General features: G+C 44.7%; 1 protein-coding gene across 13 annotated transcripts in view; it reads right to left on the bottom strand.

Moving 5' to 3' along the window:
• The window catches only part of LOC110520508 (target of Nesh-SH3), a 55,095-nt gene extending 31,890 nt beyond the window's left edge, over nt 1-23,205 (bottom strand). For 2 of the 13 annotated variants that reach the window (XR_016494838.1, XM_090230286.1), the window contains exons 1-12: nt 22,657-23,205; nt 14,078-14,257; nt 13,794-13,862; nt 13,529-13,661; nt 12,502-12,680; nt 10,707-10,756; nt 7,694-7,736; nt 5,668-5,733; nt 5,348-5,425; nt 1,660-2,511; nt 1,462-1,539; nt 654-848 (exon numbers count right to left, since the gene is read on the bottom strand). Coding sequence is in view for 10 of the 13 variants with exons in the window: in XM_090230286.1 (XP_090086412.1) it covers nt 654-848; nt 1,462-1,539; nt 1,660-2,511; nt 5,348-5,425; nt 5,668-5,733; nt 7,694-7,736; nt 10,707-10,756; nt 12,502-12,680; nt 13,529-13,661; nt 13,794-13,862; nt 14,078-14,257; nt 22,657-22,735 (2,002 nt within the window). In the remaining 3 variants the exon portion in view is untranslated. The remainder of the gene's footprint in view (nt 1-653; nt 849-1,461; nt 1,540-1,659; nt 2,512-5,347; nt 5,426-5,667; nt 5,734-7,693; nt 7,737-10,706; nt 10,757-12,501; nt 12,681-13,528; nt 13,662-13,793; nt 13,863-14,077; nt 14,258-22,656) is intronic. The other 11 variants (XR_016494839.1, XM_036975062.2, XR_016494840.1 and 8 more) reach the window with 9 other exon arrangements.
• Nucleotides 23,206-26,141: the final 2,936 nt, after the last annotated feature.

The following is a 26,141-nucleotide window of genomic DNA, read 5'->3' as shown; positions in this document are numbered from 1 at the left end:
AAAGACATGCTAGGAACACACGAGAGGACAACAACAACAAGACTAAAAGTGGATAACATAATTAAATCTGAAAACACATTCTCTTAAAAGTAAATGATCAGATCAGTCTGGTGTTTTGAATGATTTGAAGCCAGTTGGCCTATGTTCCACAGATGTAGCTATCTCTCTCTCTCTCTCTCTTCTCTCTCTCTTCTCTCTCTCTCTTCTCTCTCTCTCTCTCTCTCTCTCTCTCTCTCTCTCTCTCTCTCTCTCTCTCTCTCTTCTCTCTCTCTCTCTCTTCTCTCTCTCTCTTCTCTCTCTCTCTCTCTCTCTCTCTCTCTCTCTCTCTCTCTCTCTCTCTCTCTCTCTCTCTCTCTCTCTCTCTCTCTCTCTCTCTCTCTCTCTCTCTCTCTCTCTCTCTCTCTCTCTCTTCTCTCTCTCTCTTCTCTCTCTCTCTCTCTCTCTTCTCTCTCTCTCTCCAAAAACATTGGCAGAAATTATTAAGCCTACACATTCTTTGACCCACACTGTGGACCAAGACCACATGACACCCATATCGATTTGTGAGAGGAGAGAGAGAGAGAGAGAGAGAAAGAAAAGGTGAGACCTGAGCTAGTGGTGAGGACAGAGGGAGGAAGATAAGGAGGAAGAAGAGGAAAACATTACTCCGTTACCCTCACTCGTGACGGAGGTGAGGGGGGAGGTGATGTTTTTGTTCCTGGGTAGAGAGAGAGGTCTGATGCCGTTAGGGGTGGAGTAGAGAGCTACGCGACCACGAGGCAATGTCGTGTTCCTGGCTGCCGTGGCAATGGCAGAGCCTATAGGAGAGCGAGGATCGGTGGGGGTCAAAGGTCTCCGGAAGCTGGTACCTATATGATCAGAGAGAGGGGCAGTAGGAGGGGTTAGAGAGAGAGAAGGGGTCCGATCCCATGGAGACAAGGTTCAAAGGTCATTCAGGTGAGATGGTAGGAGCCCTGGATGGAAAAACAAATGAATGAGTGAGTGGGTGGATCAATGGATGAATGAAAGATGCAGACAAGGAAAGGAAGAGTGAAGTGAAAAGAATGGATGGAGATACGAAACAAAACTTTGGTTGAACTGCCCTTCTTTTCTTTTCCATGAAAGATGGATGATTTAATGCCAGTGAGACCAAACTATCCAGTGCCTGGAATGATCAGGAATGGGGTGAGTGTGGTGTAGTAAGGATGAGATGGATGGGAAAGGGTGATGGAGAGATGCAAGGGTATAGGTGTACAGTTTGTTGTAATGGGATGGTAGGAGGGAGAAAGGGTTCAGAGTGCAACACAGACAGATTCAACCAATAGTAACAGTGTGCGGACTGATGAAAATAGTATTATGGGTAAGCTATGAGGTCATCCAACAATTGACTGATGGAGAGCAGACATGACCAATGAGAGCTTTGGGTTCATGAGGTTGGATGACAACAGAGATGGTGATAGGACAAAATGGTGTCATCGTTACCCCGGGTGTTACTATTTGCCCTCTCAGTGGCGAGGGCGGGTCTTGGCAGAGGTTGTCCCACCTGATATTGGCTGGGAGCTGTGTGAGAGAGAACTTTATGTTTTATCAGAGGATTAGACGTTTGGACTCAATGATCCATTATAAATCTTTCTATTTCTCTGTTATGGCCGAGGTGAGTGGAGAGAGCAGGGTCTTTACCCGTGGGGGTCTGTAGGTTCTGGGTGACCTTAGCAGGCTGTTGGGGCTGGGCCTGAGGCTCTGGCTGGGGTCTGGCCTGTTGGGGTCTGGCCTGTTGGGGCTGGGCCTGAGGCTGGGCCTGAGTCTCAGACTGGGGTCTGGCCTGTTGGGGTCTAACCTGTTGGGGTCTAACCTGTTGGGGTCTGACCTGTTGGGGCTGGGCCTGAGGTTGGGCCTGAGGTTGGGCCTGAGGTTGGGCCTGAGGCTTGGCCTGAGGCTGGACCTGTTGGGGTCTGGCCTGTTGGGGCTGGGCCTGAGTCTCGGGCTGGGGTCTGGCCTTTTGGGGTCTGACCTGTTGGGGCTGGGCCTGAGGCTCAGGCTGGGGTCTGGTTTGTTGGGGTCTGGCCTGTTGGGGTCGGGCCTGTTGGGGCTGGGCCTGAGGCTCAGGCTTGGGTCTGGCTTCTTGGGGTCTGGCCTGTTGGGGTCTGGTGTTACGATGGGGGTTATGCGCAGGGGCCGTGGGAGAGGCCAGGGGAAGGGTGGGGGAGGGCAGGAGCTGGGGGGAGGCATGGGGGAGGGTGGGGGAGGGTAAGGGGAGGGTGGGGGAGGCAAGGGGGATGGTGGAGGAAGCACGGGGGACGGTTGGGGAAGCACGGGGGATGGTGGGGGAGGCACGGGGGATGGTGGGGGAGGCACGGGGGATGGTGGGGGAGGCACGGGGGATGGTGGAGGAGGCAAGGGGGACGGTGGAGGAAGCACGGGGGACGGTTGGGGAGGCACGGGGGACGGTTAGGGAGGCACAGGGGATGGTGGGGGCGGCACGGGTGATGTCCACGGAGAGAGAGGAGGCAGATTTGATCTGGTCTGCTCGTCCTGGAGTGGGTGAGAGATGAGAGTAGAACATTGAGGCCATAGAAATATGTTTTATAGAACAGACAGCACACCAAGGACAGGTCTTTGACACAGGAAAAAATAAATATTTAAATGGCTTAGAAAAACTGTAGAATTGACAGATAAAATAAAGAACCATAGAGAATAGATAGCAATGCTCCCTGATAACCAGGCTGATATGGGTTCAACCAGCACATAACAGATATAAACCTTTACCTGGCATGAGGTTGATACAGAGGGTTGGATTTGAAAGGAGCTGAGCCCATATGGAGCGGTTTGTAGTGCATAGAACGTGTCACTACACATAGAAGCAGCTTCCAGACTGTCAGGACAAGGACAACTGAGTGACTGCTGTCCACAATGCATTTGTCTGTGTGCTTTTGGAGGACTGTGAACCATGAGGTTTTAACAGGGTGAGGGTTGATCACCTGGTGTTAGGATTGATTGTTTAAGCCAATCAGGTACTTTACTTCGACTCCAAGAGGGAGAGAAAAGAGGGAATAGAGACAGAAAGGGAGATGGAGAGAGAGTGAGTGAGAGAGAGAGAGAGAGAAGGAGTTGGAATGTTGTAGAGGAGTAGATAACATGACATTCCAGGGTTTCTGTGTCACTTCTCAATACGCTATTGTAATATTGATGCTACCACAGTTAAGGCCAGGTAGAAGGGGCTTTTGAGGGCTGGTTGTGGTGTAGTTATGCAATAAACGTAATGAGTGAGTGAGTGAGTGAGTGAGTGAGTGAGTGAGTGAGTGAGTGAGTGAGTGAGTGAGTGAGTGAGTGAGAGAGAGAGAGAGAGAGAGAGAGAGAGAGAAGGAGTTGGAATGTTGTAGAGGAGTAGATAACATGACATTCCAGGGTTTCTGTGTCACTTCTCAATACGCTATTGTAATATTGATGCTACCACAGTTAAGGCCAGGTAGAAGGGGCTTTTGAGGGCTGGTTGTGGTGTAGTTATGCAATAAACGTAATGAATGAGTGAGTGAGTGAGAGAGAGAGAGAGAGAGAGAGAGAGAGAGAGAGAGAGAGAGAGAGAGAGAGCGAGAGAGAGATGCCGATTTCAAGTGCTAAATGGAAAGAGGTAACTCTTACATTTTCGACATGCTAACTAACTGGTTGTAGTTATACATGTACCACGTTCAACAAATCAGCAAGTGAGAAATGTCAGTGTTCCCTAGTTCCGACTAGCATATGAACACTGCAATAGAGAGAGCAATGACATGGTGCACATATCTGCACATATGTGACGTAGTAGGCCATTTTCTGGGACAACTTTTAGCTCATGAGTGCTATTTTCATAACTGCTGTCTAAAATATATACAAAAGTACTTCAGGGATGATGTCGAGAGTATAGTGTCCTTTTTTGGATGTTTTGTTAACACTTGTTCAAGAGGGATAACAGAAATGATAGAATGCTGTGAATAAAGAAAGGATAGAAGGGACTTTCAGTCAGACACTGTATGTATCCTTCCAGGCTGTTTCACAACCGGCCGTGATTGGGAGTCCCACAGAGCGGCGCACAGTTGGCCCAGCATCGTCCGGGTCAGGACTTGGCCGGGGTAGGCCGTCATTGTAAATAAGAATTCATTCTTAGGTGACTTGACTAGTTAAATTAAAGGTTACATAAAAAAATATTTAAAATATACAACTAAAAAGAGTACACTATGAGAAATAAGGACATTTTATGATAGATCGGTGAGGCTCTGCTTCTGTTGGGAAGAAAGTGGAGTCATTTTGTAGTATGACACATTATCATGCAGACTGGACTGAACACCTCCTAGTCTGTAACTTACTTCTTTATCATGCAGACTGGACTGAACACCTTCTAGACTGTAATTTGCTACTTTACCTTGCAGACTGGACTGAACAGCTTCTAGACTGTAACTTGCTCCTACTGTGTATCATGCAGACTGGTCTGAACACCTTCTAGACTGTAACTTGCTCCTACTGTGTATCATGCAGACTGGACTGAACACCTTCTAGACCAGTGGTATTCAAACATTTTCAGCTGGGACCCCATTTCCTGCAGAATTTCTGGGGATCCCATTTTTTTTCCAAATAATTTCTTGCGACCCCATCCCACCTCAAATCTAATTAGTTGGGCTCAGCAGGGGTTGCAACCCCGACTTTGAATTCCACTGTTCTAGACTGTAATATACTACTTTATCATGCAAACTGGACTGAACACCTTTTAGACTGTAATATGCGCATTTATCATGCAGACTGGACAGAACACCTTCAACACTGGCTGAAAGCAAAGCAGCATGGGTTAAAATAATGATTCTAAATGAACAGTTGTGTGTAGAATGTTTTAAAAGTATTGAAATCAACAGATTAATGAATGTGGGTTACATATGGTGCAAGATGCTGATAGATGTTTGGACAGACAGCAACAAAATGAGACAAAGATTGAGGAAGAGAGAGGAAGACGAGTGACTTGTTTGTGGGACGTGACTGATGAGAAACATATTGCGTGAACAAGCAGCGCTTATGCAATACGCTCAAAAGTTCAAGGGTCGTTCTCACCTGGACCAACCAACCACTAGGCTAGGCCATGCTGCCGTGGCAACCTAGCTCCGCCTCCATGGGGACCAATTGTCTGAGGCAGTATTAGAACTTTCAGCCATCTTCTCCTGAGATCCGGATGAGGGGCTCTCTACTTCTGTACTTAGTGCATGCCAATCGTACTCATGCAGCCAATCATAAAAGAAGATCCCTCTGAAATAGCACCCACCCACCCAGCCTTTCACTGGCTGCAGCCAAGCTGACTGACAGTTAAGCCGTCCTGTCTCGTTAGGGAGTAAAGTGTCTGTTTGTTTACCGGTTGGCTCGTTCTGCCCCAGGGGCATTGTGGGTCTTGGAGTGGACAGGACGTGCTGTCTATTGGTCGAGGTTGGGGCTGAGGAACATAACACACTTTAAGAACAACACAAAATCTGTGGAGTGAAATGTGATGTCCTACTACGGGATATACACTGTGAAATGGTGTCAACGCTTTCCTGAGGAAAAGAAAGAGAAATGAAAAGTGTAAGATTGAAAAAGACTACAAGGTTAAGAAGGAATAAGGTCAAGAAGAATAAGGTCAAGATGGAATAAGGTCAAGAAGGAAAGATCATAGGACACAGTTGCATGGCTCATTACCGAAGGTGGTCCTTGGAGCCATAGGGGTCCTGAAGAGGGTTCTGCCCTTGCTCCTGTTATGGACAGCTAAACAGAAGGAGGGGACAAACATCAACAGCTATCGTCACTTTGCCAGCCTGGAGTTTCCCAGTGTGGCTGCTGTGAGTAGCAATTACATTCCCAATGTATTGGCTATGTTCATTTTATTACAGTGCAGTAAGTACGGGTTCAGTGTAATACAGTGCAGTATGTATGGGCTCAGTGTAATACAGTGCTGTATGTATGGGTTCAGTGTAATACAGTGCCGTATGTATTGGTTCAGTGTATTACAGTGCAGTATGTATGGGTTCAGTGTATTACAGTGCAGTATGTATGGGTTCAGTGTATTACAGTGCAGTATGTATGGGTTCAGCGTATTACAGTGCAGTATGTATGGGCTCAGTGTATTACAGTGCAGTATGTATGGGTTCAGTGTATTAAAGTGCAGTATGTATGGGCTCAGTGTAATACAGTGCAGTGCATATGAGCTCAGTATATTACAGTGCAGGTTGTATGGGTTCAGTGTATTACAGTGCAGTATGTATGGGTTCAGTGTATTACAGTGCAGTATGTATGGGCTCAGTGTATTACAGTGCAGTATGTATGGGCTCAGTGTAATACAGTGCAGTATGTATGGGTTCAGTGTAATACAGTGCAGTATGTATGGGTTCAGTGTATTACAGTGCAGTATGTATGGGTTCAGTGTATTACAGTGCAGTATGTATGGGCTCAGTGTAATACAGTGCAGTATGTATGGGTTCAGTGTAATACAGTGCAGTGTGTATGGGTTCAGTGTATTACAGTGCAGGTTGTATGGGTTCAGTGTATTACAGTGCAGGTTGTATGGGCTCAGTGTAATACAGTGCAGGTTGTATGGGTTCAGTGTATTACAGTGCAGTATGTATAGGTTCAGTGTAATACAGTGCAGTATGTATGGGCTCAGTGTATTACAGTGCAGGTTGTATGGGCTCAGTGTAATACAGTGCAGTATGTATGGGCTCAGTGTATTACAGTGCAGTATGTATGGGTTCAGTGTATTACAGTGCAATATGTATGGGTTCAGTGTATTACAGTACAGTATGTATGGGCTCAGTGTATTACAGTACAGTATGTATGAGCTCAGTGTATTACAGTGCAGTATGTATGGGCTCAGTGTATTACAGTGCAGTATGTATGGGCTCAGTGTATTACAGTGCAGTATGTATGGGCTCAGTGTATTACAGTGCAATATGTATGGGTTCAGTGTATTACAGTACAGTATGTATGGGCTCAGTGTATTACAGTGCAGGTTGTATGGGCTCAGTGTAATACAGTGCAGTATGTATGGGCTCAGTGTATTACAGTGCAGTATGTATGGGTTCAGTGTATTACAGTGCAGTATGTATGGGCTCAGTGTATTGCAGTGCAGTGTGTATGGGCTCAGTGTATTACAGTGCAGGTTGTATGGGTTCAGTGTATTACAGTGCAGTATGTATGGGCTCAGTGTATTACAGTGCAGTATGAATGGGCTCAGTGTATTACAGTGCAGGTTGTATGGCCTGAGTTCAAACACAGTAGGCCTATTTCACAAAGAGTATAAAAAAAATAATTGACAGCCCTAACAAGCATGTATCTTGCTGATCACATTGTCATAACCATCATAGACGACATGTGTGTACAGTAGACATGTACACATTGGCTGTCATCTTCTCTGGTCACCTGTAAGAAACCCTGTGGTTATCAGAAGGAAGATTAGGAGACTATAACATTGACTTAATGATGATGAGGTCCTGTCTGCAGAGTCCTAATTCAGATGTTCTGGTTAAATTCTTCCAGAGCTGGCTCCTCAGAACAGGGTTCAGTGAGGAGTGGTGGAACAGACGTTTTGGGAGGGATGTTGATAAATCATCATGTCCTGTAAAGTCTTTGCCGCAGTGTAAAACCAGGGTTTGACCAAACCAGGAGCGCATGTGTACAGTATGTGCATGCGTGTGTCGGTGTCTGTGTGTATGTCTGTCTGTTGACTTACCGTGACGAGGAGGGAAGAAGGACAGTGGCATGTTGTCCGTTTTCTGTTAGGAGAGGGAAAGAAAGAGAGAGATGGGGCAAGGAGAGATGGGGCAGGGAGAGAGGGAAGGGGTGGAGACAGCGAGATCTCCATGATACTGTAGTCTATGGTGATTGGACATGACACAACAATGATAAGATGAAGAGCTACTGTTATGGGATTTTTATGAAGAAGGACTAAATGATGTATACATTTAGCTTAGAATTATAACTAAACAGAATACTACTCTGTTACTGTATGAATGTATGAATCTTATTATAATCATAATACTGAATATAAGGTGTGTAGTTTTAGTCAAGAATTAGAACAAGGACTTTCTGTTCCTTGTTAGAAACTAATGGAGCTATTGTCAGACCGGCTGGAATACTGTGTTCCTTACAGGACATTCTGTCCCTACCCAGGGAGGGGAGAGACCTTGTAGTATATTGTTTAACAGGTGGCAGACAATGTGAGAAGGCTTGTGAACTATTTTGCCATTGTGTCTGAGAGGAGGAGGGACATGTGACGAAATGTGAGGTATATAAACCAATGTACATGGTATTATGACCAGAGCTCTCGGGAATAAACGCTATTGATTAATATTGAGACTGATCTTTGTCTATTTTATGCAAATAAGAACCTTACAAATTCTTAGAAACGGACAGTGTTTTGCTTTGTTATAATTGAATTGGTTAATGAACATATAGGAATTGAATTCCTCTAACAGCTACCTACTTCACCTATTTACTTCACTCAATCCAGTCCATGTCTGTCAATTTTCTATTAAATTCAAGGGGCTTTATTGGCATGGGAAACATGTTAACATTGCCAAAGCAAGTGAGGTAGATAATTTACAAAAGTGAAAAAACTATAAAAAATGAACAGTAAACATTACACTCACAGAAGTTCTAAAAGAATAAGGACATTACAAATGTCATATTATGTATATTTACAGTGTAGTAACCATGTACAAATGGTTAAAGTACAAAAGGGAAAATAAATAAGCATAAATATGGGTTGCATTTACAATGGTGTTTGTTCTTCACTGGTTTACCTTTTCTTGTGGCAACAGGTCACAAATCTTGCTGCTGTCATGGTACACTATGGTATTTCACCCAGTAGATATGGGAGTTTATCAAAATCGGGTTTGTTTTCAAATTCTTTGTGGATCTGTGTAATCTGAGGGAAATGTGTGTCTCTAATATGGTCATACATTGGGCAGGAGTTTAGGAAGTGCAGCTCAGTTTCCACCTCATTTTGTGGGCAGTGTACACATAGCCTGTCTTCTCTTGAGAGCCAGGTCTGCCTACGGCAGCCTTTCTCAATAGCAAGGCTATGCTCACTGAGTCTGTACATAGTCAAAGCTTTCCTTAAGTTTGGGTCAGTCACAGTGGTCAGGTATTCTGCCACTGTGTACTCTCTGTTTAGGGCCAAATAGCATTCTAGTTTGCTCAGTTTCTTTGTTAATTCTTTCCAATGTGTCAAGTAATTATATTTTAGTTTTCTCATGATTTGGTTGGGTCTAATTGTGTTGCTGTCCTGGGGCTCTGTGTGGTGTGTATGTCCCTCTCATATTCTCTATCCCTGTATCTTCACTCTCTCTTTCTGTTACATGGTCCCTTGCCCTCTTCACTGTGTCTTATCTGTAATCTCTCCGGCGGGAAGCTGGTTATTCCAACTTTCCCTCATGAAGTGCCAGCGTTGAGGCTAATGCTGGTCAGCTGTGCAGCTGCATAAGAGTGGGGCCGGGGACAAGTGAAAGAACAGAGGAACACAGTCCAGTCACCGAGCACGGCCAGAAACTCAAGGCCAACACTTCTCTTTTCTCTTCTCTACTCTCTTCTCCCCTCCACAACTTGTTTTCCTCCATCTCTGGTTTGATCCTCTCCTCTCCTCTCATCTCCTCTCCTCTCCTCTCCTCTCCTCTCCTCTCCTCTCCTCTCCTCTCCGCTACTTGTTTCGCTATTTCCACTAAGGAGCAGGACGGAAAGAAAGCTCCAGGCATCCCTTATATTACACTATGGACTTACTAAAGACAGACTAGAGCACACTACAGAATAGAGTACACTACAGAATAGAGTACACTACAGACTACAGACTAGAGCACACTACAGACTAGAGTACACTACAGACTACAGACTAGAGCACACTACAGACTAGAGTACACTACAGACTACCGACTAGAGCACACTACAGACTAGAGTACACTACAGACTAGGGTACACTACAGACTAGAGTACACTACAGACTACCGACTAGAGCACACTACAGACTAGAGTACACTACAGACTAGGGTACACTACAGACTAGAGTACACTACAGACTACCAACTAGAGCACACTACAGACTAGAGTACACTATAGACTAGGGTACACTACAGACTAGAGTACACTACAGACTAGAGTACACTACAGACTAGAGTACACTACAGATTAGAGTACACTACAGACTAGAGTACACTACAGACTAGAGCACACTACAGACTAGAGTACACTACAGACTAGGGTACACTACAGACTAGAGTACACTACAGACTACCGACTAGAGCACACTACAGACTAGAGTACACTACAGACTAGGGTACACTACAGACTAGAGTACACTACAGACTAGAGTACACTACAGACTAGAGTACACTACAGATTAGAGTACACTACAGACTAGAGTACACTACAGACTAGAGCACACTACAGACTAGAGTACACTACAGACTAGGGTACACTACAGACTAGAGTACACTACAGACTACCGACTAGAGCACACTACAGACTAGAGTACACTACAGACTAGGGTACACTACAGACTAGAGTACACTACAGACTAGAGTACACTACAGACTAGAGTACACTACAGACTAGAGTACACTACAGACTAGAGTACACTACAGACTAGAGTACACTACAGACTTACAAAGCTAAATCATCAACGTTGGACAGAACACTCACCACAGACACAGTGCACATTCTTTAGCAGGAGTTATAAGTGCAGGACGTACCACAGGCGTCAGAGGGGTCCTTGGTCTGAAAGGTTTCTGCATGGCCTTCTCTGAAAACACAACCACAACACAAGAAGAATAAACATCTGGAACTAATAACATGTTACTAGTACTGGACCGTAAGGAATATGTACAGTTGAAGTCGGAAGTTAACATACACAGGTTGGAGTCATTAAAACTCGTTTTTCAACCACTCCACACATTTCTTGTTAACAAACTATAGTTTTGGCAAGTCGGTTAGGACATCTACTTTGTGCATGACACAAGTCATTTTTCCAAAAATTGTTTACAGACAGATTATTTCACTTATAATTCACTGTATCACAATTCCAGTGCGTCAGAAGTTTACATACACTAAGTTGACTGTGCCTTTAAACAGCTTGGAAAATTCCAGAAAATGATGTCATGGATTTAGAAGCTTCTGATAGGCTAATTGACATCATTTGAGTCGACTGGTGGTGTACCTGGGGATGTATTTCAAGGCTTACCTTCAAACTCAGTGCCTCTTTGTTTGACATCATGGGAAAATCAAAAGAAATCAGCCAAGACCTCAGAAAAAGAATTGTAGACCTCCACAGGTCGGGTACATCCTTGGGAGCAATTTCCAAACGCCTGAAGGTACCACGTTCATCTGTACAAACAATAGTACACAAGTATAAACACCATGGGACCACCCAGCCGCAATACCACTCAGGATGGAGATGCATTCTGTCTCCTAGAGATGAACGTACTTTGGTGCAAAAAGTGCAAATCAATCCCGGAACAACAGCAAAGGACCTTGTGAAGATGCTGGAGGAAACAGGTACGAAAGTATCTATATCCACAGTAAAACGAGTCCTATATTGACATAACCTGAAAGGCCGCTCATCAAGGAAGAAGCCACTGCTCCAAAACCGCCATAAAAAGCCAGACTATGGTTTGCAACTGCACATGGAGAAATGTCCTCTGGTCTGATGAAACAAAAATAGAACTGTTTGGCTATAATGACCATCATTATGTTTGGAGGGAAAAGGGAAAGGCTTGTAATCCAAAGAACACCATCCCAACCGTGAAGCACGGGGGGGGGGGGGGGGGGGCAGCATCATGTTGTGGGGGTACTTTGCTGCAGGAGGGACTAGTGCACTTCACAAAATGGATGGCATCATGAGGCAGGAAAATGATGTGGATATATTGAAGCAACATTTCAAGACATCACTTAGGAAGTTAAAGCTTGGTCGCAAATGAGTCTTCCAAATGGACAATGACCCCAAGCATACTTCCAAAGTTGTGGAAAAATGGCTTAAGGACAACAAAGTCAAGGTATTGGAGTGGCCATCACAAAGCTCTGACCTCAATCCCATAGAAAATGTGTGGGCAGAACAAGGAGAACAACAAACCTGCCTCAGTTACACCAGCTCTGTCAGGAGGAATGGGCCAAAATTCACCCAACTTATTGTAGGAAGATTGTGGAAGTCTCCCCAAAACGTTTGACCCAAGTTCAACAATTTAAAGGCAATGCTACCAAATACTAATTGAGTGTATGTGAACTTCTGACCCACTGGGAATGAGGTGAAAGAAATAAAAGCTGAAATAAATCATTCTTGTGAAATTGTGAATTGTGAATTGTGAAAAACTGTGTTTAAATGTATTTGGCTGAGGTGTATGTAAACTTCCAACTTCAACTGTATAAAAAAAACAGGTGATATGTGTAAGATACTGACAGACTCAGTGCTGCATCCATTTGTGGATGTGTTTGAAGGGGGAATGATTTGAGCGATGCACCATGGAAGGAAAGAGACGTGTTTAGGTGACCTACCCATGTTGGTGTTGTGGATAACTGGCTTGCTCCACACTCCACTGCGTTCTTCGTTGTTGGGTCGGACACCAAACTCGTAGGCCGTGTTGGGCTTCAGGTTATCGATGACCATGTCGCTGGAGGGGCAGGTCTGTTGAGTCCACTTCCTGTTCCTCTCACGGTAACGCACTGTGTAGTGCCTGGGTCAACACAGATAGAACACAACATTGTTCATTATCACACATTGTCATCAGTAGTATTATAACATTGTGTATTGTTTAGTGACTATGACAACAAACATAGAATGTAATAGAAATGTCAGACATTGTGTAGTAACATGGATACTACAGCAGGATGACACAGTTTCTAGGGACTCATTTGTAACACAATGGCTTGTTATTTAGCTGTGACAGCTGTCTGTTCACCATTTTGTGACAGTGACAGCTGTGAATGCAGAGCTGTAAGTTCTAGTTTCCTGGTTGAGATGTGTTGTGCAGGCCGTGGTCATGTGCGACATTCAAGTGTTTAGAAAGCTAGTAGGAACTTTAGAGTTTGCTGTGAGCAGAGCAGGTTGAGGTCAAGCTTTCCAATGGGGTTTCCAAAGCTCAGTAGAGAGAAGAGGGGAAGTTTAGAGAGGTACAGTTGGTTGATGTGTAGGATGAGGATCACTCCACCACTATTAAACACCTGTGCCCTCGCCCCACTGCCTCCCTGGCAGAACAATGTGTTGCAGTTATACCAACATTTTAATGCTGTCTGTTGTGTATGACATACTGTAAATGTCAGGTGAGTGAAATACGTCTTTCTCAAGCTGTGAAAAATAATCTCCTTAGTGTGGTGGGACCCACTGTGTGATTTTTGGCCCATCTGAGTACCCTTACTGCCCTGTGTCTCTATGGACAGAGAGCAGCATGACAAACCAGCACTGAACGGGAACAACATCAACCTTTGTAGATGAGCTGTGTACCCGTAACCCCCTCACTGGCTCACTCTGCTGAGCGTGCATGTTTGTGCGTCCTTACGTGTGTGTTGGTGTACTTTAACTCACCCGTCCTCCAGGCAGTCGTTCATGATGTCCCCCTCGTAGGGCATCTTGAGGAAGGTCCCCCAGGACAGCAGCACCGAGGTGGGGGTCACGGACCCAATCACCAGGTGCAGTGGCTTCTCCAGGTTCACCTTGCCTGGGGAGTCACAGGGGTCAGAGTTCAAAGGTTAACCTCATCAAATTCAAAGCAATGGGTATAAATAAGAAAAGAGTCAATGTAATCTATCAAATGATTACTGGTAACACAGAGTTGGTGCACGTGCAGTACCTGTGCACTGTTTCTTCACATTGTTAACTGGGACGGGCTGGACAGCAATCAGGTACTTGGGCTCGGCATCTGGAAGAGAGATTCAGGGTTTAACACTGCTAGCAGAAGAAAGGTGTGTGTGTGTGTGTGTGTGTGTGTGTGTGTGTGTGTGTGTGTGTGTGCGCGTGCGTGTGTGTGTGTGTGTGCGTGTGTGTGTAATCTACCACAGCAATCTACCACAGTTCATGGGGCATAATCATGCAATCATACATTACATACTAAACACACACACACAAACGCCTCACCGATCTCGGTCTCGTAGGGCAGTCCGTTCTCTGGGAGTTGGATGAACTGTTTAGAGAACATGCTGCTGCCGTAGCCCAGGATGTAGCCCTCCAGCTTGGTGTCAGCGTTGGGACGTACAAACTTCATCACAATGGTGTCGCCTGTAGCGTTGATCCTCACCTTCATGTTCTGACGTCTCACTGGGGGCAGAGGAGAGCATACAGTAGTCAGTATGGTGCGCACACACACACACACATGCCCCACCCTCCCCTCCTCCGGGGGTAGGCCGTCATTGTAAATAAGAACTTGTTCTTATTTGACTTGCCTAGTTAAATAAAGGTTAAATAAAAATAATCATAAATATGTAAATTACTGGTAGTGAACAGGGACTGAAGCTAGGAGTGTTAATTGGGTGAGAGAACTTTGGCCAGGTCTGTGTTGGGTATGAGACGGAATGGAAGGATACAAAGTTCCTGCTCCGTTAACCAAAGATCAGAATGATCAAATATGTCACTCGTTTCAGGAAACTAGCCGTGTGTCGCACGTCAAAGAAGAGGCATTTGAACATAAACATTTATGTTTAAAAAAGGTGTTCTGGAACATGTGAACGTTCATGTGCCTTAAAAGCAAATGTGTATATCTGAAAATACAAAGATTTGTTTTATTTTATTAGGATCCTCGTTGGTTTAGCCATGGAAAAAGCCAGGCACCTTCCCGCTAGTCATGATTGGCTGAGATAACTGATGGGCTGGACATGCCGAGAGATGAGTTCGGATTGGTCTGCCATGCAGCATGCTTCTATCTAAATTATTATCATTTTTAATCTATAACATGAGCTGCTCAGTATGTGTAGGTAATTATTTCTCTGTCTATAACATGAGCTGCTCAGTATGTGTAGGTAATTATTTCTCTGTCTATAACATGAGCTGCTCAGTATGTGTAGGTAATTATGTCTCTGTCTATAACATGAGCTGCTCAGTATGTGTAGGTAATTATGTCTCTGTCTATAACATGAGCTGCTCAGTATGTGTAGGTAATTATGTCTCTGTCTATAACATGAGCTGCTCAGTATGTGTAGGTAATCCTTTCTCTGTCTATAACATGAGCTGCTCAGTATGTGTAGGTAATTATTTCTCTGTCTATAACATGAGCTGCTCAGTATGTGTAGGTAATCCTTTCTCTGTCTATAACATGAGCTGCTCAGTATGTGTAGGTAATCCTTTCTCTGTCTATAACATGAGCTGCTCAGTATGTGTAGGTAATCCTTTCTCTGTCTATAACATGAGCTGCTCAGTATGTGTAGGTAATCCTTTCTCTGTCTATAACATGAGCTGCTCAGTATGTGTAGGTAATCCTTTCTCTGTCTATAACATGAGCTGCTCAGTATGTGTAGGTAATCCTTTCTCTGTCTATAACATGAGCTGCTCAGTATGTGTAGGTAATTATTTCTCTGTCTATAACATGAGCTGCTCAGTATGTGTAGGTAATCCTTTCTCTGTCTATAACATGAGCTGCTCAGTATGTGTAGGTATTGTGTGTAGATTGCTGAGGATATTGTTTTATTGAATCCATTTTAGAGTAAGGCTGTAACGTAACAACATGTGGAAAAAGACAAGGGGTCAGAATACTTTCTGAAGGCAGTGTAAGACTGAATCCAGCTAGTCGGTCACGTATTTTACTTAATTATACAGTATGTGCATTTTGCAAACTGCAGTGAGATATTTAAGGGCAAACTAAATAGTTAATTAAGTTGAAATTGTGGAACATGCTTTTGAAAAAATAAATATGCACACACTGCCAGCAGCCGCCAGAGGTGAAGAGGTCGGCCAGAAATGAGGGGAAACCATGCTTTTGATAAATAACCTTAAGCTTTGCCAACTGTGTGTTTTCTATCAAAACTGCATTTGTTTTTTTTCTCCTCAATATTTTAGATCAAACAATGAGGGATTGGTTTTTGCTTTGGCTCCAAGGAGGGGGGTTTCCAGTGTATGAAACATTTGGAAACTTCAGGCTGCGTTTCTCCAACTCCAAAAGAAGCAAACATTGTCTCAGTCACCTAAGAACCTGGTCCAAACCCCAACAGTTTGGCCGTTCTTCACCAGGGGCTATTAGTCTTATCTGTATTTCCAGTTTGAAATGACTGGATGTTTAGAAATGGTCCGTCATTACCCCAATCATCTACAGAGCCTTCAGAATGTTTTCATACCTCTTGACGTATTCCACAATTGTTGTGTTACAGCCTGAATTCAAATTAAAGCTGTTCACAGCCAAGCCACAAGAACAGATGAGACTAGAAAGGAATATTAGCCAACAACAACACAGATAAGGAAGAGGATTTTGGATCTTGGATACAGGCAGTGAGGATTAAGAATGACGAATTAAGTTCCAACATCTCCAACATAACAGAATGTTCAAACTGACCAAAGCTTTGTCACTGTTACCACGGACTTACAGCTTGAGGACTATATTCGTCTTCATAACAAACACACGCACACTCACACAAACACCTAGGCTTGTACTGAGGGCAGCAGACCTGTAGATAGCCATCTGTAATCATGGACCTGACCTTACCAGCACCCTGTTATATGAAACAAATAAATACTTCAGTTGAATGTACCAATTGACTCTTTGACCTTGATGGACCTCGTGGACATCATGGCCTTTGACCATCTAGGGCCACAATTACTAAGCATTTGCACCAGGTGAAAAGCTCACACCTATAGCAACAACATATTACTAAACATTTGTGTTACCATATATGTTACTACACAGGTATGAGAGAAACGTCATGTGAAATGTTTAGATAAAAACATTGAGAAAGCTAATTGGCTCTTCATCTGAGAAAATGTAGTCCACATGTTGTGACAGGGACACAGTGTGTGCAGTGTGCTTCATACTCTGTTCCAGGTGTCAGCAGCTAAGCACACTTATTTAATTATGCAATAGATCAGTAAATCATACAATCTGTCATAAATGTCATCTGATTGTTATTAGAAGGTAATGCAAATTTCCCACATAGCTGCAGTATCCATCCAAGTGGTTACTAAGAGGGAAGATCAGTTAGATGTTTTGTTTTTATGGAGGAGAGCTCTGCCTGTCACCATGTTATCATGGGGTTTACTACAGCAACTTCCTCCACTCGCACGCTTCAACAAATATCAGAGAAACGACACAATCCTAAAATACAATCCTTTCTTGATCAAGAGATGAAACCTCCACCTCATACTGATAGTGAATCACCACAAAAATGGACCAGATAATCCATCAATCCATCAGCACACTTGACAAGACACAATAAACCCTCCCACTCTGATCCCACTGTATTCCTCTATGGCTGGATCATAGAGTCTCCCTTAGACTGAAGACACTGAGCGGAAACATTGACTGGAGGGGACTGGGCTTCACAACGGCCATCACTGGTGATGGTTGGTCCTCTGGAGGAGGGATGAGGTCATTAGTTTTGTCAGTGGTTGAGCTCAGTGCTCTCGCAAATTCAGTGTGTGTGTGTGTGTGTGTGTGTGTGTGTGTGTGTGTGTGTGTGTGTGTGTACGTGCGCGCGTGTGTGCGTGTGTGTGCGTGTGTGTGTGTGGGGCTTTGGAATCATTGTCATGTTGTTGATTTTAATCTTGCCAAACTAGGTCCTCTAGGCAGCTTGTTTTGTATTCATAGTCTTTGGATTCCTCCTCCCTCATGTTCTTCTATACTTGTTCTTCTCCTTCCTCTGTTTGAAGGGACATTGACTACTATGATCCCACTGTATGCACATACAATACATAAAACACACACTACTGGGCAGGTTTTGTGTTTTAGGGGCTGTGTGGCTCTCATCTAGTTGAATACTGTGGGGCTATGTGGCTCAAGTCTAGTTCAAGACTGTGGCACACTGTGGATCTAGTCTAATTGAATACTGTGGGGCTATGTGGCTCAAGTCCAGTTCAAGACTGTGGGACTTTGTGGCTCTCGTCTTGTTGAATACTGTGGGGCTATGTGGCTCACGTCTAGTTGAAGACTGTGGGGCTCTGTGGCTCTAGTCTAGTTGAAGACTGTGAGGCTTTTTAACTTTAGTCTAGTTGAAGACTGTGGGGCTCTGTGGCTGTAGTTGATTTTATGTAGGCCAAGTCTGAATATTTTATGTCTGTTACCACTGATAACCTGAATGACCCTAGAAAGTTTTGGAAGGCTATTAAGTCTATGTCTGGTAACAGTAATGTTAATGAATTACCGTCATGTGTTTTGAAGGACTCTGTTGCTGTATATGACAAAACTGAAATGCTGAATTGTTTCAATGAGCACTTTGTATCATCTGGTAGGCTGTTTGATTCAGTGTTCTCTGTCTCTGTACAACCCTGTGTGGATGAACCAGTGAGAGCTGGTCAATCTTTTAGCTTTTTGCCATTCTCAGTGCAGGTGGTACATAAAGCCCTGAAATCCTTAGATCCGAGAAAGCCTGCAGGTTCTGATCTTTTGGATCCCTGCTTTTTAAATCTGGCAGCTGACTTCATAGCTAAACCACTTACATCTCTGTTCAATATAACCCTGGAATGTAATGAAATTCCAAAGATCTGGAAATCAGCATTTGTCCGACCACTTTTAAAAGGGGAGATCCAACTCTTATAAATAATTATAGGCCAATCTCAAAGCTGTCACCCCTGGTGAAAATACTTGAAACCCTTGTGAGTTTTTATTTACTAACTCTATTTTATCAATGTACCAATCAGGCTTCAGGAAGAAGCATAGCACAATTACAGCAGCCATGAAGGTTTTAAATGATATCACTGAAGCCCTTGACAAAAAACAGCACTATGTCTCACTTTTATTGATCTCTCTAAGGCTTTTGATACAGTTGATCATGCTATACTAAGGCAGAGATTGTCGAGTGTAGGTCTTTCAGAGCATGCAGTTGCATGGTTTGCTAACTATCTGTCTGATAGAACTCAGTGCACTCAATTTGATGAGCCTATGTCTGTTAAATTTTCTGTCTTTAATGGTGTGCTCCAAGGCTCTGGACTTGGTCTTCTCTTATTCACAATTTATATAAATGATTTAGACAAAAATGTCCAAAATGCGAAACTTCATTTTTATGCTGATGATACTGTTATTTACTGTTGTGCCTCGTCTCTTACAAAAGCTTTATTTATATTTACAAAGCCATTTTGGGTTTACTACCTTTTAATTTGGCCATTTTTATTGTTCAGAAATGTGGTGGGTACTCTCTTCGTTCGCTGGACTTTATCCTGCTAACTGTTCCAAATGTCCGAACTGAATTTGGTAAAAGGTCTTTTATGTACTCTGCGCCATCGTCTTGGAACACCTTACAAAATACTTTTAAACGGGAAGAACTTGTCCCGATTGGTATTTTTAAATCACTGATGAATGATCTTGAGACTGATTCCCTGACCGGTCAATGTTTTTAATCTCTTGAAAAATAGATTTTAAATCTCAATGAGCCCTTCCTGGTTAAATAAAGGTTAAATAAAAAAATATACAAAAATGTAGCTCTGCTGGTGTTTGGCTCTCAGGTTTCCATCCTGGGAATGAGAAGGTGAAGAGCTGGGGAAGAATGGTTCCGCCTCAGAACAAAAAGAGCGAGGCCTCACCTACAATATCACATAACTCCAATGGGGGACAGGGGAGGGTGTGGGGCTTGATAAGCTTTGGGGGGCTTTACACCACTGCACCACACCCTTGACCATGGGCCAGCCCAGCCATGCTGCAGGTTCTCAGGGAGGAGAGCTTTACCTCACAGCCCAGCCATGCTCCAGGTTCTCAGGGAGTAGAGCTTTACCTCACAGCCCAGCCATGCTCCAGGTTCTCAGGGAGGAGAGCTTTACCTCACAGCCCAGCCATGCTCCAGGTTCTCAGGGAGGAGAGCTTTACCTCACAGCCCAGCCATGCTGCAGGTTCTCAGGGAGGAGAGCTTTACCTCACAGCCCAGCCATGCTGCAGGTTCTCAGGGAGGAGAGCTTTACCTCACAGCCCAGCCATGCTCCAGGTTCTCAGGGAGGAGAGCTTTACCTCACAGCCCAGCCATGCTCCAGGTTCTCAGGGAGGAGAGCTTTACCTCACAGCCCAGCCATGCTGCAGGTTCTCAGGGAGGAGAGCTTTACCTCACAGCCCAGCCATGCTCCAGGTTCTCAGGGAGGAGAGCTTTACCTCACAGCCCAGCCATGCTCCAGTTTCTCAGGGAGGAGAGCTTTACCTCACAGCCCAGCTAGAGAGGGTGGTGCCTGGGCTAACACTCCCACACTATCATCTGCACTGGTCTGCCTGATCTCATACTATATCTCCCACATCTGATCTCATACTATATCTCCCACATCTGATCTGATCTCATACTATATATCCCACATCTGGCTCAACTACAGCTGTTTTCTGCGGTGGCAAAAATATTTTTCTCTTTTCCCAACTCTCCCTTCCTTCGTCTCCCTCCATTGCTCTCCAATCATCGCTCCATCTGTCTAGCTATCTCTCAGCCATCCCTCCATCTGTCTAGCGCTCTCTAATCAATCCCTCCATCTATCCAGCCCTCTCTCAGCCATCTCTCCATCTGTCTAGCTATCTCTCAGCCATCCCTCCATCTGTCTAGCGCTCTCTAATCAATCCCTCCATCTGTCTTGCACTCTCTCATCAATCCCTCCATCTATCCAGCCCTCTCTCCATCTGTCTAGCTATCTCTCAGCCATCCTTCCATCTGTCTAGCCCTCTCTCATCAATCCCTCCATCTGTCCAGCCCTTTCTCATCCATCCCTCTATCTTTCTAGCTCTCTTATCCATCCCTCCATCCCTCAGGCTGTAAGAGCACATACAACTGAAAAATTAAAGGAGAGTCGATGCAAGAATTTAATACCATCGTTTCAACAGCCATGCTGTCTCCATCAGTATTTAATACACCTAACATACACAAAGAGGTATATAGTGCATCAACATCATGGCACATTGCAAAAAGGACCAAACTGCCACAACCCTGACCTGTAACCTGGAAACACTTTCATTTGTAAAGACTGGACACTATTAATAGGAGTTAACCTCTCTTACCCTCGCTTGCCCACCTTGTTTCATGGAAATAGGACAAACTCACGTGACTCTTAAAAAATCCAAGCACAATTTTGGACACGACCAGTTGTGAAGAGTGAACACCTTGGAACACCTTGCTCCCGGTCAACTAAAGACAGTCCATGGATTTTCAACATGATGTACAGTAGGCCTACAGAAGACACAGAGTACTGTATTCTACTGTGTACCTATAGGACAAACTTTATCTCTCAATTGAGTGCATGTGTCTAGGCACAAATTTACAGAACCACTAGCTTTCCAGGCAATATGGGACAAGGCAACGGCCACCTGTGGTTGTCACGGCAACATATGCAGGGCAGCACGTTTCGGCTGCCATGTGATAACAGTCAAATGCAATAACACATGATACATTAACAACCACATCACATACCATCCAACATGCAGTATGATTAAGCAGTAAGGCCCAAGGGGGTGTGGTATATAGCCAATATACCACAGGTAAGGGCTGTTCTGACGCACGACGCAACGCGGAGTGCCTGGATACAGCCCTTAGTCGTGGTATATTGGTCATATATCACAAACCCCGAGGTGCCTTATTGCTATTATAAACTGGTTACCAACGTAATTAGAGCAGTAAAAATAAATGTTTTGTCATACCCATGGTATACGATCTGTTATACCATGGCAGTCAGCCAATCAGCATTCAAGGCTCAAACCACCCAGTTTATAATAACAATTGCATAGCATTAATCATAGTGTACATAGACCACGACCACAACCACGTAGTGTGAAGTACACAGACTGTTTTGGAGCAAGGTCTCAGTGGACATAGTCTCAGCGTAAGCATTACAATAACAGTCCTATTCCAGATTTAGATTCAACACTGCAGTAATGGGGCGGCGGGTAACCTAGTGGTTAGAGCGTTGGGCCAGTAACTCAAAGGTTGCTGGATTGAATCCCCGGGCTGATGAGGTAAAAATCTGTCGTTCTGCCCCTGAACAAGGCAGTTAACCCGCTGTTCCAAGGCTGTCATTGTAAATAACAATTTGTTCTTAACTGACTTGCCTAGTTAAATAAAGGATACAAAAATGATGTGTAGCAATATTATATGAACCCATAGTCACTACAGGATCCATACCAGTTGTAGGTTGATATTTAGCCCTATCTGATGATGATAAAACACCAGTCTCCAGTTTGGTCCAACAATTATACATGAAACTGAGCGGTCAGCATCATAAAATGTCATGTGATTACAGTATGGGGTGTCCACATTTCATTCACCTGCATGTATACATGCGTTTCATTTCATTTACATCATCTGAGGCTAACTGTGTCGTGATAGGTAAGACAGAATTCCAATAAAATAAGGCATATATTCATGCTATTTGATGTACAGTCAACCCGTGATAAGTTAACATTGGATAACTGCAGGCTGTGCGCTCTATTTCACCAGTTAAAGTCCTGTCATTTCCATTGTTTTGTATCTGCATGCTTCAGTTTAGTGCAAGCCAAGCAACTCAAATACCATTGTATTGGTCAGAAGTCAACTGTAAGGGTTCATCATGGTGATGCAGATGTCACCTACCTCTGCTTCTCCGAGCCGTGGACGAGCTGGCCAGCGCCACCCCAACGATGAAGAGGAGGAAGGTGTGTGAAAGCTGCATGGTTGTAGCTGATCTGCAGAGGTCTCAGGTAAAAAGGACTGGCTGGTGGGTCTCACTAGATACACGTGACTTGTGTAGATCTGCTCAGGTGCTCCACTAAAGGATCTCAGTTCAGGACTAAGAGGAGGACTAAGAGGAGGACTAAGGTGAGCCACTGGACTACAGTGCTGGAGAATTTCAGTGTAAATATCAACCAGCTCCGGACTAGCTCACAGACTGAGCCTGGTATACGACTAGAACAGTTGAACTTGAACAGTAGAACTAGAACAGTAAAGTCATTCTCCTAGGTCTGTGTGATTCTGAGAACGGTCTCTGGTGGCTGGACTACTTCCCTGAGCTGGTGGGTCTCAGGACTAGTGCAGCACACTGGACAGGCTCTGTCTGGGGCTAAGGGGCTGGTTGCTCTGGGGCTCTATGCTGTGCTCTGGGATCCAGGGAGACCAGCCTGCAGCATATATACATACAGAGGGAGGGGACACAGGGAGGCAAACACACCCCCTTTCTTTTTTCTCACTCTCCCACAGAGAACAGAGCTCTTTTACTTGCTGTTACACCCACACCCACACACACACTCTCTCTCTCTCTCTCTCTCTCTCTCTCTCTCTCTCTCTCTCTCTCTCTCTCTCTCTCTCTCCCCCCCCCTCTCTCTCTCCACCTCTCTCTCTCTCTCTTTCTCTCTCTCTCTCTCTCTCTCCCCCCCCTCTCTCTCTCTCTTTCTCTCTCTCTCTCCCTCCCTCTCTCTCTCTCTCTCTCTCTCTCTCTCTCTCTCATCCCACTTTCATTCTTTCTGTATGTTTTTTTCTACGATGTCCAGAACTCTGCTGTTTTCTATCCATAAAGCTCTTGCTGATTTTTCATTGCACTTATTCTCTATTTCTCCCTTTCCTTTCTTTGTCTCCCTCCTTCTTTTCCTTACTTTCCTATCCCTCACTCTACCACTCTTTTTACCTCTCTCTTAATTTAGCCCAAAGTTGTAAGGTTATAAGTCATCCAAAAATGGAGGTAGGGAGAAAAATGAGAAGAGGGGTGTTCCAGTAGCCAACTACTCAAGAGTCTTCCTCTCTCATCCCTCTCTCATCTCTCTCTCATCCCTCTCTCATCCTCTCTCATTCCGCTTTAATCACTCTCTCACCCCTTTCTCATTCCTCTCTCATCCCTCTCTCATTCCTCTCTCATCCCTCTCTCATCTCTCTCTCATCCCTCTCTCATCTCTCTCTCATCCTCTCTCATTCCTCTCTCATTCCTCTCTCATCTCTCTCTCATCCCTCTCTCATCTCTCTCATCCCTATCTCATCCGTCTCTCATTCCTCTCTCATCCCTCTCTCACCCCTCTCTCATTCCTCTCTCACCCCTCTCTCATTCCTCTCTCATCCCTCTCATCTCTATCATCTCTCTCTCATCCCTCTCTCATCCCTTTCTCATTCCTCTCTCATCCTCTCTCATTCCTCTCTCATCCCTCTCATCCCTCTCTCATCCTCTCTCATTCCTCTCTCATTCCTCTCTCATCCCTCTCTCATCCCTCTCTCATTCCTCTCATCTCTCTCTCATCCCTCGCTCATCCTCTCTCATCCTCTCTCATTCCTCTCTCATTCCTCTCTCATTCCTCCCTCATCTCTCTCATCCCTCTCTCATCCTCTCTCATTCCTCTCTCATTCCTCTCTCATTCCTCTCTCATCCCTCTCTCATCCCTCTCTCACCCCTCTCTCATCACTCTCTCATTCCTCTCTCATCACTCTCTCATTCCTCTCTCATTCCTCTCTCATTCCTCTCTCACACAATCTCAACTCAACTCCAAAACGCGCCACCAACACGTGCAACTTTGGTCACAACATGCACGTAACCCGCCTACTATGAGCAAGCCCCCAAACATGGCATTTTGGCAACATGTCACCCACCCATCACAAACACGTGCTGGTATATTAGTGCTGCACCATAAAAGTGCCTTTGAACTGCAGACTCATCCATCAATGTTTATCACCATTGGGCACAGTGAGTGTGTGGTAACGTGCGTGGTAACGTGAGTGTGTGCTTGCATACATACTTGGGCACATGTGCGTGTGTGTGTGTATGCGCATGTGATTGAGTGTGTGCATGTGTGTGTCTGTCTGGGTCCAGACTGCCAGCAGTCAGTCGTCCAGCAAAGTTCTGCCAGAACCAGGCCTCTGGGATGGGGTGTGTTATCAGGAGCTCCGCCCCTCTGGCACTGAGGTTCCATCCCACATGCCATCACACGAGACATGAACTAGGCTTGGGCAGAGGGGGCGGTCTATTCAAACAGGAAGTCCCTAAGCACTGTCATATTCCAGGACACAGGCTTCGTTATCCAATATCCATATAAAAGTATGTGTTATGGTGTTACAGAGTCAATACTCACATAACGATATCCCACTGGGCACACACTGGTTGAATTAACGTTGATTGAAATGACGTTGAGCCAATGTGGAATACGCATTGAATTGACATCTGTGCCCAGTGGGATGTGTTATGGTGCAACAGACTGCTTTCCTTTAAATGTTATAATTCAGAGTTTATAAACGAGGAACAACTATATTTAGAACAAAATAGGAAAATACACAATGTCTTTGCTAATTTGCATTAGACATCAAGGACTAAGGACTTAGTCAGATCACAAAATGGCTATAATTAAGGTTGTAAAAATGTTGATTCTTTGTCTCTTTGTCCTGTCCAGTAAGCCAGCCATAGACTGGTGTGTCAGGGTTTATCTGAGGGCTGAGTATTACAGGAAGTGGACATACAGAGGTGCCAGGTCCAGAAGTCGACAGAGAGCATTTCAATGACAATGGGGAACTTTTTACTATCCTGCCCCTGTACCTGGCCAAGCCCCGTCCCCCTGTTCAACCTCTACAACTGCTGTTCCTCCCTCTACCTCCTTCTACCTCCTCCAACCTTTTTCCTCCTCTACCCACCTCCTTACATCTCCCTCCCACCCATCCTCCCCGCATGTAGTCTGTGAGGGTGATCAGTGATGAAGCCACAGGAAGAGACAGAACAGTGAGTGCAGGATGGCGTTGTCTGAGCTCAGCTTACATAACGGTGACTTTGCAGCAACAGCCATGTCCAAGACTCAGGAGATCTGCAGGGGGAAGTCAGAAGAAACCCCCTCTGTACAGCACAATACCACCTCTGTCCCTCTGTACTGGGCAAAGGATGGGTGGCCAGAGAGAGAGAGGGAGGAGGGAGAGAAAGAACAAGGGAGGGAGGGTAAAAAAGGGATGGATAGAGAAATGGAGAGAAAGAGTGGAAGAAGAGACAAAGAACGAGGGAGGGAGGGTAAAAAAGAGAGGGGATGGACTAAAGCTGTGCCAACAAAATGTCCAAAGTAATCTAAAATGCTGTGAAACCTCTGAAGTGAGACAGGTGCCTTTGATTTAAACCTGAGACACAG

The sequence above is a fragment of the Oncorhynchus mykiss genome, chromosome 3 (assembly GCF_057628025.1).
Source record: "Oncorhynchus mykiss isolate SJ-2025 chromosome 3, ASM5762802v1, whole genome shotgun sequence".
NCBI lineage: Eukaryota > Metazoa > Chordata > Actinopteri > Salmoniformes > Salmonidae > Oncorhynchus > Oncorhynchus mykiss.
The sequence above is the reverse complement of the archived record's forward strand: the minus strand, read 5'-3'. Positions and strand labels throughout refer to the sequence as shown.